Source organism: Pygocentrus nattereri, chromosome 29 (genome assembly GCF_015220715.1).
Source record: "Pygocentrus nattereri isolate fPygNat1 chromosome 29, fPygNat1.pri, whole genome shotgun sequence".
NCBI lineage: Eukaryota > Metazoa > Chordata > Actinopteri > Characiformes > Serrasalmidae > Pygocentrus > Pygocentrus nattereri.
The window spans coordinates 18,083,225-18,095,724 of NC_051239.1; the positions used below are offsets into that span (position 1 = coordinate 18,083,225).

General features: G+C 39.8%; 1 protein-coding gene across 7 annotated transcripts in view; it reads right to left on the reverse strand.

Annotated features, from left to right (window-relative positions):
• The window catches only part of LOC108412246 (membrane-associated guanylate kinase, WW and PDZ domain-containing protein 1-like), a 220,101-nt gene that overhangs the window by 65,789 nt on the left and 141,812 nt on the right, over positions 1 to 12,500 (reverse strand). For 4 of the 7 annotated variants that reach the window (XM_037536227.1, XM_037536225.1, XM_017684180.2 and 1 more), the window contains exons 5-7: positions 8,570 to 8,771; positions 5,445 to 5,527; positions 4,458 to 4,496 (exon numbers count right to left, since the gene is read on the reverse strand). In XM_037536227.1, the coding sequence (XP_037392124.1) occupies positions 4,458 to 4,496; positions 5,445 to 5,527; positions 8,570 to 8,771 (324 nt within the window). The remainder of the gene's footprint in view (positions 1 to 4,457; positions 4,497 to 5,444; positions 5,528 to 8,569; positions 8,772 to 12,500) is intronic. The other 3 variants (XM_017684182.2, XM_017684181.2, XM_037536228.1) reach the window with 2 other exon arrangements.

Genomic DNA, 12,500 nt, shown 5'->3' on the forward strand with positions numbered 1-12,500 from the left:
ATGCTTTAGACATGTAGTTTATACAGTGCTGGTGGCTATTTGCTTCCATTACGTATTGGCTGCATTAGTTTCATAACATAGTTCCAGTGCAAAACTATAGAAAATCTTTGAATATAATACACATCCTGATGGCCTGACTACATTTGGGTTTTGTGGAAAATTGAGTAAATTAGATTTCTGGTCGAACCACCACCTGACCATCTTTCCATGATTCACTCCACATCCTAGGAAAACTGAAGATAGCTGTTTTGAGATCTTATGTAAGAACACAAAGTGGTACTAGCTGTTCCTAGTTTTCCTCGATTGTCAATAAAGGTAGCGATAAGTCTGAAATCGTCTATAAACCGTGACATTTCTTAAGCCCCCTACAGCAGCTGTCCAGCTCTGCAGACCAACAATTTCTTCAATGATAAAATCAGTGCAACCTACCCACATTTCTCTTTGTCTCTTCTTCTGTTGTTTATACTGAATATTTTTGTTTTAGCACTTCCTGACCCACTTTTCTTTCATAGATCCACATTCTGTCTCTCTACTTCTTAAAAACAAAATCTTTCCATCTACTCGCTTGACCTGCTTGTCTACTATCTCCAACCTCATTAATTAGTCTCTAGAGTCTGGTTCTGTTCCTCTGCCCTTTAAAACTGCTGTTGCCACAGCAGTTTCCAAGAAAGTACAGAACACTATAATTGTAGCCCTATTTCTAATCTTTCATATCTATCCAACCTGTTTCTCAGCTACAAAACTTTCTCTTTGAGTCATTCTTGTGTTTGAGGTTTCTGTCCACTACACAGCTCTGAGACTTTTTCGATTCTGGCACTTTTAACGTTCTCATTCTGTAAGACTTTAGTGTGGCCCTCGAGACCGTAATTCATGGCGTTCGTCTTTCTCTGTTTTCTTTTGTTGGTGTTTCTGGCACTACTCTTTGGTTTACATCTTTATATCTCTGGCTGATTACACTGTGAATCCACTGGTAAACATAAAACCTTTACTGCCCCTGTCATGAAAGGTGCGCCTCAAGGCTCAATTCTTGGCCCCCTTCACTTCCATCATCCCTCACATCCTACCACCTCGGAAGCAAAACAGAAACACAGTCTTTACTTTAACACTATTAAGTCCACAAAAGCCATGTTTCCTAAAGCATTAACCCTGTGAAATTGCAGATACTGCCCTCATTAACAATTTTATCTTAATTATTTCTCACTTGTATGTCATAAAAAAACAGGCTGTGAAATTATGTCAAAAGTGCAGATTCTAAAGTTTGAATTTGTGCTCATACTCTCTCTGTATTATGCCATGTTTAGATATTTTTGACAAAAAGAAAAAGTTAGAAATGACCCAATCCAATCAGTATAGAATGTAAATTGAAAGTAAACGTACCATGTCAGTATTTTACTAACTTAATTATGCAGTTATATTTAAGTAATATAAAGTTAATTGAAAGTATAACAAACAGTAATAAAAATTCTAAACTTCTAGAATTGAACTACATGTATCAATGATTTAAACAATCAATGAACTTCTACCTTTCTTTAAACAAAATCCTGACAAAAATAACATTTTGCTTGTTAGTCTCAGAACTGTTCTAGAACTTCTGCACCTTGCACTGACATCATCATGTCACTGTTCGACTCTTGTATCTACGATAATCTTCCCAATCTTGGTATAATTTTAGATGCTTCACTCTCCTTTGAACTGCGTTTCAAGTTGGTGAATAAAAGTGCCTTTCTTACGCTGCACATCATCCAACTTTGACCATTAATGATAGAACTGTGGTCTATGTTTTTATAACCTCACATTAAGACAACTGCTATTACTTCTTCACAAACATCTTTGGTGTATCAGACGTCAATTTCCTCACAATGCAGCTGCTAAAAGGTAAACGTTCGATACCAATTGAGTTTTTCCCTGGAACCGTGTCCAAGCCAGGAACCATTTAGGGATCACCATTTAGTTTAAACCTTAGAACATGACACTCATACTCCATCAGCTACACTGGTTGCCTGTTTCATCATTTTGATTTTCATCGGTCTTGCCTTTCTTTATCTGACCGAGCTTCTGCATTCTTACATCCCAGCTTGCATACTCAGGTCCTCCTCAGATTGAGCTGTTTTGATCCTGAGGTTGTCGAGCACACAGTGTGATTGGATCTGTGTGTGTAAACACATCGTGGCCAGCTTGGCTACAATCAGTCTACTTTCAATACTGTTTCCACATCTCTTATTAAACAAGCTATGTAGGCATTCGCACATGTAGATGATCAGGTCAATTCTACTGTTTTCTCTGTCTATAATCATGTATACTCCACTTTCTTGGAATTATATTATATTATATTTTTGTCTTTGTTTCAATGCCTTCTGTTTGTTGTTCTTTCTACCTAGTTGCATTTGCATAATCCTGTGTATGGGTATTGTCACCCCACTGTACAGCATCCTTGGTTATGAGAAAGGTGCATTATGATTATTATTATTATTCATAATATACATTTTTGCTTCAATAAGGTCTGAGATATTTATACATGCAGACTTGATTTCTTATCATGAATGTGATGGTGTTAGTGTGTGTGCATGACAGCATGACTTGATTGATGTTTAATGTAAAAAAATAAAATTGAGGCACTAAATTAGCAGAGCCTCAGGGCACAGACACAAAGACAATGACATACAACCTGTCTGCCTCGTGCTCATTAAAAAAGACACACATGCACACACACACAGACAAGCACACACACAGTTATGAAAACGGCTATGTTCTTATATTGGCTTGGATATTACACACACACACACACACACACACACACATACACACACACTCTGTTATTCTAGGCTGTTCCTCTAATAGACTGTCATTAGCACATGAGCAGTTTGACTGTATTGGGTTTCACATGGAATCATTATCAGCTTGCATGCTCAACACTACCAAACAGCCTTGCTCTGACTGCAGATACATTACACAATCCATACGCACGCTAAGTGCTTCCCCTCACTCTGACTCTTCCTACTGTTTCACATATAACTCTCTAATTCAGTCTGCTCCAGACAGCGCACACAACTCTAGACTTCAAACTCATTCCCAAGCTGCCAAGCTATAATCTAAACTCTGGCCTTCATCCAGTTCCTTAGACCCTACAGGTGGAGGTTGACATTAGGGCCTGACCGATGTAAACAATCTGTGGCCAATAATGATTTTTAGACTTCTATTTTAATAATTCTATTTAAAACGTGGACTGATGATTGTCAGGCTCAATTATCCCCCTTCTTAGCCACAAATAAACAATCAAAGACCCCAGCTTTGGTTTCGGTGTATCACTTATTTCTTGCTTTTCTTTGGCTCTCGAATCCTGGTGACACCACAACCAGTGACATCATTAGGGATATTTTCCTCAATACCAATTAAACCGTGGATCATCAGTATCTGTTGATATTATTGGCCACATAATCAGTCAGGCCCCAAGTGAATGCATAAGAAGCTCAAAAATGTTATATTTTATATAGATTTATGTAAAAAACTCAACCTTTACAGAAGCACCAACTTTTCCTGTACACACACTTCATTTGCAACTCTTTAGTTACAGTAATAAAACTAACAAAATCGTTGGGGTTCGAGAATGCTTACTTTTTCATGATTTACCATTACCATCATCATAATGACTGAACACTACATAATCATCTAATGTGCGTGTTTATATACGCAACTAATCACAAAGACTAGACATGTGTTATCTGCTTATTAAAATATTAAAAGGGAAAAGCTGTTGAACATTGCTTTAACAGTCCCTTGGTGTTAAACTGAATTTGCTTTGTATTCAAAGAAACACAAGAAAAAATGTCAATTATGACAATAGTTTCCAACAAGTGTACTCAAACTATTGGGCTGGTCTTGTAGCGACAATCAGTCCTTTTGATTTCATATCTGACGCAAACATTTAGAGCTTATAGTTTAGCATTTAATACGTCAACTAGGGCACAACAAAGACAACAGCTAGATGGTGAATTTGGCCAATATTGAAGATTAACAGTTATCAGTATAGTGATGCTTTAACCATTTATTAGCAACTGTGAAGCATCATCAGAAAAGTAAGAAAAATAAGAGATACTGAACAGTCTAGTTTTTCTAATTATTTGCTTATATAAACACATGAATTATGTAATTATAGAAAGTGCAAACAGTGGAGATATAATCATGAAAAAGGCGGTGTCAAGTAGGGGCACTCAGACTTCCACTGCCACTGCTACTGATGCAAGTCTCTAGAAGCCATCTGTGTGGATCAGATTTTGTTAAAGGCCTCCAAGATTTAGGCTGTGCTAGTGATTAGTGCAGTTGCGCTACAATAGTCAGGGAGTCAGGAATGACAACTGTTATTTGCTATACGGTTCAGCCCAGCAAGGAAGAGAAGAGAAGAGAAGAGAAGAGAAGAGAAGAGAAGAGAAGAGAAGAGAAGAGAAGAGAAGAGAACCTACCAAGCTCATTGTCTGGTTCCTCAGTGTGTACCCCTTCTTCTCCAAGAGGAGGAAAAGAAAAAACGAGTTTGCGAAAGCAAAAGGGGAGAAAGAAAGAAAGAGACAGACTGTTTATTGTTTTGAGGCAGCAGAAGCACAGTCAGTCATGATGGATACAACTGAGCGAATATCATATACAGATCCCTTTTTCTGCGCAACTCCAACAGTCTCCACCAGGTGGCACTATTTCCTGTATCATAAACCCATGTAAAGTCATTATTTACCTATTACTTCACAAACATATCAGTCTGTCAGCACCATGATATCAGGGAAATCTCTGGTTTAGATGCAAAAGCCACAAACACTTTATAATATATATTTAATTAGCGTGACTTGATTCTGGAGTAGGGTTTGCTTCTCAGTTGATAGATAAATGGCATCAGGTAACGGCATTACTCCGAGGAGTTAAACGGGTAATGCGAACGTGGGCAGTGTCCCTCACAATAGGACGTGCTATTCCAAACAAATCACTGAAATCATAAATATAAAACTGCCTCTCATTCTGTTTTGATACATATTTAATCTCACAAGAAGAGTAACTGGAACAGGTCGTTTTATAAATGCTCATCAAAATGGTTTTCTGAAGCTGTTACAGTGAGGATTTGGAAGAGCTGGTCTTATATATATATATATATATATATATATATATATATATATATATATATATATATATATATATATATATATATGTAAAAGGGCAGTGTTCATTTAGGACCAACAAATAAGGATCAAGTGCGCCCTCTGCTGGCCAGAGGACACTTAGGTAGACTCCAAAACATGAGCTATACATAAACATCAGCATGTAAAAGTCAACCTAGTGTGATTAAAGAAGCATGGCCAGAACGACACTTCGCACCACAATCATGCTGTTTCAGCTCACGGCTAAAGACAAGCCTTTGGCTAAAAAAGACCATAAAGTTTGAACAGAAGACTGTTTTGTTTACTTACCATCATCATCACACTCCTCCAAAGGCTTCTGCTGTTTATCTGCACAGCGAGGGTCCATCCATGAGGTCGTCTTTGTGTTGTGGCTATAAACAAATGAGACATGAAAAAAAAACAAAGGTTTCTGTCAGATGGGATTAAAAAGAAGTGGAAGAATCAGAATCAGAATCCTTTATTGATCCCAGAGGGAAATTGCAGTGGCAACTGATGATGCGGCAATTGTCAGGATATCTGCACTAACACCACTGATTGTAGTAGCAATTGCATGTTTCTTAAAAAAGTTAAATTGATATAGAAACTTTTGCTTTGAGTGAAACACTTAAAGGTATTTCATACATGGTTCTACAGGGAACAAGAAGGGGTTCTTCTACGGAATCCAAATACTGGAATGTTACGCCCTTAAAAAAGGACGCAATATGCCTTTAGAACAACTTCTAGTTCCTGAATGAACCTTTCAGGAGGGTTCCTTTGAGTCACGGTTCTCAAATCATTGCTACGGCCCCTCAGACAGCCCACATTTTTGCTCCAACCAAACTTGCAACAAATGTCTACATGTTGCAAACGTGGGCATTCTGGGTGCCCTGAGGCCTGGTTTGAGAACCACTACGTAGGAGAACCTTTTTGTAAATAAGATGTTTGAGAGTGAAGATTTTTGTTTTTTTACAGTTTAAAGAACTTCTACATAATGTGAAGTTTCTAGAAAAAACCTCCACTCAAATGAAGGTTCTTTACTTCTTTAAAAGGTTCTTCACACTAACAAATCACATTGCCAAACAGCTCTTCAGGGAACCAAAAATGGTTCCTCAGTGGCAAAATAGTGGGATTGTGAACCTACACTCTTAAAAATAAATGTGCTGAAAAGGCTTCTACATGCATTGCCATAGAAGGACAGCTTCTAGTTCCCTCAAGAACCTTTCAGGGTTAGTTTTTAGAGTAATGGTTCTCAAAACATCGGACAGTCCACATTTTCGCTCCACCTGCAACCAGAAAAATGTACACCAAATGGGGGGTCCATGAGAACCAGTTTGAGAACCACGGTTTTCGAGGACCATTTTGACGACTAAGTCAAATGTGTGAACCTCAGAATAAAGTATTCTTATACAACCTTTACATTGTGTGAAGCCTTACAAGGTTCTTCACACTCACAAATCTTTTTTTTCCAAATACGGTTCTTTAGGGAACCAACAGTGATTCCAACATCTGTAGCATTACTGAAAGAACGCTTTGTAGCCCTTTTTTAACAGTGTAGCTTATTTACATACAGCAGAAATCATAATGAGCACAAAGACGAAACAAAGGCACTCCAAGACAAAATAGCTGGACCTCTTTGATTACATATCACTCACAGCTAGACTAGAAAATGTGCAATATTCATCAGGTTTTATTTAGCATATAGATTCACAATCAGAACCATGTTATATATGTCAGGAACTACACCTCATTAAAAAAATCCAGAAAAGCCTAATCAGGCCAAACACTTTGTGTGCACTGACTTATAAACGCTTTCTTTACTCTGTAAGTGCAGGAATGTGGAATATTCCAGTGCTCCACCCTTCATTGCTATGACTATTCAAACAAATGTTAGCTGTCACAACATCCTTGATACGTCACATACAATTATTCCAGATAAACAGTCCAGGCTTGTGGCCTCTAACTTCCAACAACAGGCTCGTTTGTACTGCATTTCTTCTAAAGATTCTTTCTATGGTCAGTGCAAAGGAGAGGGAGAGAGGATGAGAGCAGATGAAAGCATAAAAATGACAAAACAAGAAGTGAGGACACCGATAAAACTGGGAATACGATAGTCCGTTATAATAACACGTAAAAGCCACTGACAGCAACGATAGAGAAACAACTCGTTTTAACCTGAATCCAAATATCAAATCAACATGGTGCCATAAATCTGAGAGATCTCTGAAATGCATCACCAATTTGATAAAGGAAGAACACACCAGCGCCCATAACGGATTCTTTTGTAGCTGCTGTTGTGAGCTTGGACACGATTGACAGAACGTCGGAAAGAATCTCATTCTTCCCATTGAGCAGCCATGCATGGCTAATTTCAAATGAGTTCTGTTTCGTATGCATGTTACATGTTAAAGCAGGTGTGGGTTTTGTTGTGTAATGAGGTTTTTCATCTGGACGACAGGTTAAGCAGAAAGTTCACCAGCTTCAGCTAGTTAGTTAACACTGTTGCTTACAACACCAGCTATGGAGGCCTGACTGACTTCTTCATTATAGATCAATGCTTTCTTAAAGCAAAGGCATTTCACACAGAGTGGACCTTTACAGAATTAAAGCACTGACGCCTTTACATGACGCTCAATGAGCTTTTTTCAAATGCTAGATGTGGGAAAAAGAAATGGACCCATCAAATCGTAACAGCAACAAGCGTTATTCGTTTATCCAGTGCTAAACTGGGTAACAGCCTGTTCTGTTAAAACCGTTCAATACACAAAGAGGCACACAGAGGCCACAGCCATCCATGGGAGAAATGAAACATAAGCAGCCTCGTTATGGGTGGGCAAGATGACCCTCCCTAATCACTTATCACTCGGCGTGAGGGCGACGTAACAAAATTGGCACTTAACCTTCTCCTCCAAGCGTGTTAAGCTGTCCGATGATGTTAGCAGAAGTATACCGAATATGCAGCCATATGAATATGAATAGGATACCTGTGGTTTTAAATGATCAAATAAAGATATGTTTATGACCATTTTCTCCCATTTTTTATATTGAAAGCTGCTAATTGATCCCACATGTACAGATATTATGCTAAAAATGCGGAAGCAGGATGTATTTTCACAAGTTTCTCAATACATTCTCTACACCTCAACAAAAATATGATCAACCTCACAAAATCCCCCAGTCGATCCTAACTGACACTTCACACAGATGCAAAATTAAAATGATTAAAAAATGAACAACGCACTCGGTAGCTTGTGAGAAACTGAGCTGCACAGTTCAGTATCTCATTAGGTTGAAAAGCATTTTGGCCAACGTTCTGTAAAACTCACCCAATCCTGCAACAGCAGCTACAACACAGCACATTTCTGCAGAGCCTGGAGGGGTAACTAGAGCAGCTCTCTCAGCTATGGGTGTTGCATTGTGGGTAACGTAGTTCTTACTCTATGAAGTAGACCTCTCCACTTTCGGTGTAGGCCATCTCCCAGTTGTCTGGCAACGGGCCGAGCGGGTCATCCTCCGGAGGAAGGTGAGGATGATGGGAGCTGGCCATGGTTGCCGCGGGAGACACAGCCACGTTGCTGAGCGCGTTGGAGGGGGCGTTATCTCGCACCACGCCGTGCACTTCCTGCCGGCTGGAGTCTCCTGTGCACAACAGGGGAGAGGGGAAGAGACTACGTGCTAAGAACTCTGGGTAACGTTAAAGGAGGAGGTAGGAGGAGACAGAAGAAAGACGGTTTATGGTTGCATGCAAAACCAGCACAAAAAAAAAAACAAAAAAAAGAAACACACACAACCACAGAAGCCAGACCTTTAAACCCTTCTTCTGGCCCACTGCCTGTGACTTCCATTGAAAAGAGGTTTAGTGGGCCAGGACTCAAGTAGAATGTTAATACAGCTTAATAATCACACACATGCACTAGAGTTTCACAAGGTAAACACGGTGCTAATAATCTGATTCTATTACACATATTCTGAAGGCAACAGGCCTTGCAATGTATTCAAATCATGTAATGGTGAAAAGGATTAGATTAAGACTCGATTCTTTAGATTAGCAATGGAGCAAGGAGGCTAATGTTGCTGACAAACACTAGAAGTCAATAGTCACCCAACATTTTTTAGTAAATACATCACCAAAATTTCTCTCAATGTGCTCAAACAGCATGTAGGCCTTCACTAAAGATGTACAGACTTGTCTCACTGTGAACTATAAATGTTCAGTGTAGCTGAACGCAGCAACCACTGTAGACAACAGAACCTGCACGCATGTCACTCAGGTGTAAGAACTCTAGGCGACGTTTGCAATGTGTGTGGTTTCTATTTACGAACATATATATTTTTAAATCAAAACAACAGAAATTGCATATGTAAGTATATGCGGTGTCCTTATGCCAGCGTGCCATGTGAGTGCAGGCGATGAGGAGTCAGATCGTCTACAAATACGCTGTGTCCTTAGCCACATCGCCAAGGATGTGTCACCGTAATGCAGACCAGGGAGCAGTTTGAGGAGGTCGAGAGACGCTTTAGAGACGTATTTACAGGAAAGACTTGGGTGTCTATTGAATTCTAGTGTTTGTTCGGAATGTTAGCCTCATAGTTCCAGCACCAAAATAAAGAAGCAACATTTAGACATGTAAATGTCTTCATGACTAAACCTGGACTAGAGGAAAACTGTAAAGTTGGCTTTTTTCACCAAACCATTCTCTAAAACGCACTGGCAAATCAATAACGTAACCTGGTTAAAGATGGGCCTGCATTATTCTGACCACAAGAATTCACTTGTGTTGGATTACATGAATAAATGGATTCATCTAAACACCCATAGTAACACTCATCAGGAAATGTGACTGCTAAAGATGCTCACAGCACACAGTAAAAACACTATGACTCGTTGGATGACTCATTTGCATACTGCTAACTTCTGTGATATCAATATTGCAAAGGCCAATGATGTGATGACAATTCAGCAACAGGAATAACACACACACACTACTGCATGCCTGCCCTGTCACTTCCAATCATTTCCAGGACACATCAAACATCTATTAACAGCGATCATACACAGACGCACAGACACCGACCAGCCACATCCTAAAGTATACATAAGAATCTACACTATTCCTCTATTTTATCAGCTCCTCTTACTATATAGGTGCCCTCTGTAGCTGTACAATTAGACTGTAGTTCATCTGTTTCACTTACTTTCTAAGCCCCCTTTTACCTTGTTCTTCAGTGACCAGGACCCCCACAGGACCACCACAGAGCAGCTATTATTTGGGTGGCAGATCATTCTCATCACTGCAGTGACAGTGACGGTGTGCTGGTACGAGCGGATCAGACACAGCAGTGCTGCTGGAGTTTTTAGGCACCTCAGTGCCACTGCTGGACTGAGAATAGTCCACCAACCAAAAATATCCAGCCAACAGCGTCCCTGTGGGCAGCGTCCTGTGACCACTGATGAAGGACTAGAGGATGACCAACACAAGCCGTGCAGCAGCAGATGAGCTACTATCTACAAGGTGGACCAACAAGGCAGGAGTGTCTAATAGAGTGGACAGTGAGTGGACACAGTGTTTCAAAACTCTCTGCTGCATTTGATCCACTCTTGTGTCCCGTGGATGTCCTGACCATTGAAGAACAGGGTAACAGGGGGCGAAGCAAGTAAGCAGAGAAACAGATGGACTAGAGTCTGTAATTGTAGATCTACAAAACGCAGCTACATGGTAAGTGGAGCTGATTAAAGGGCCAGAGCGTAGATACAATGTAGCTGTCCTTAATGATGTTGCTGTTCACTGTATACACACACACACCTCACAATGATGTACATATCAATTATTTAAATATTAGGGCCACATTTTGTCTCATACTGATTCATCCTGATGGCATAAACAGTCGAAAAAGCGGTGTAACGTGTTGATATGCAAGATATGCACTTGCATTCGGGCTCATGTTCTTCTGGGCCCATGAATTGTCTTAATCACCCTGAGAAAGGCATTCAGTCTTTAGGCCCTAAGATAAACAGACAAGAGCTAATTGACCCCAACTAACTTTAATAGCCTAGTCACGTCGTCACTTATTTCATCTCTTAACTTTGACTTTATGTTGGATTAGTTATCTAATAAATGTATGAAATGAATCTAATAAATGACCATAATCTGAGACTTTAAAAGGAGCCTGATATCCTGGCAGAGTGGAGCATTTTGCTTTCTACCCAATTCCAAACTGAGAACAAATAAAAAGAATGGCAGCTTTGGATTCGTCTGCCTGCGAGCCTCATCATATATTCAACTTTGAGTGGTTACTGAAATATGAGTTAGTCATTCATAATTCGGGAGAATTTTGCATTAATTTTTATGAGGTTTTGGCTATTTATATTGCATTTCACTTCGCCGCTATTGTGGTTTTCTTAACAGACCCTTGTGTTTTGCGGGAGCTCTAACGTTTTTGATAGTCATGGGATGAAACGGGCAACCTCTGTATAAATATAACAGAATCTCAGCCGAAGTTGGCCTGTGAATACATCTTTTAATCAGATTTAAAAAATGTTTTTATTAGTAAACTGAATTAAAATTTCCCTTACAAATGAAACGAGCTTGAATGTTCTTGGGCCGTCATGCCAGTTCTGTTTTCACACGATGTGTAGTTGTTGTGGTGTCGTGAGCTTGTAACGGTTTCCAGCTTGTATTTATATATAAAACAAAGACACCTGCTTAAACATCTTTCAAGCTTTTTTTTTACCATTTTATCATAACAATCTTGGCTCCATGAAGATTTTGTGCTGTTTGTCAGGCGTTCTTGGATTTGCCTTGTGTATCTCTAAGTAAAGGGGGGGCTGGCCCACAAGCTCTGCATATGGGCCTGAGGGGACTCCACTGAGAGGAGCAGTCAAAATAATCTAATGTTTATTCTTGCAGTTGACAGGCAGAGAAAGTTTAAAGGGAGTTAATCCGTTGCTGTTGCAGTGACTTTTCCCCTTCAGAACTGGCACAGAACCATAATGAGCAGAATGATTCAAAGGCCAAATGGTTAACTCAGTGCAGTAATAACGATCTCTCTCTCTCTCTCTCTCTCTCTCTTTCTCTCTCTCTCTCTCTCTCTCTCTCTCTCTCTCTCTCTCTCTCTCTCTCTCTCTCTTTCTCTCTCTCTCTCTCTCTCTCTCTCTCTCTCTTTCTCTCTCTCTCTCTCTCTCTTTCTCTCTCTCTCTCTTTCTCTCTCTCTCTCTCTCTTTCTCTCTCTCTCTCTCACTCTCTCTCTCTCTCTCTCTTTCTCTCTCTCTCTCTTTCTCTCTCTCTCTCTTTCTCTCTCTTTCTCTCTCTCTTTCTCTCTCTCTCTACCACACACACTCACACACACACATGCACAGAGTCAGCGCAG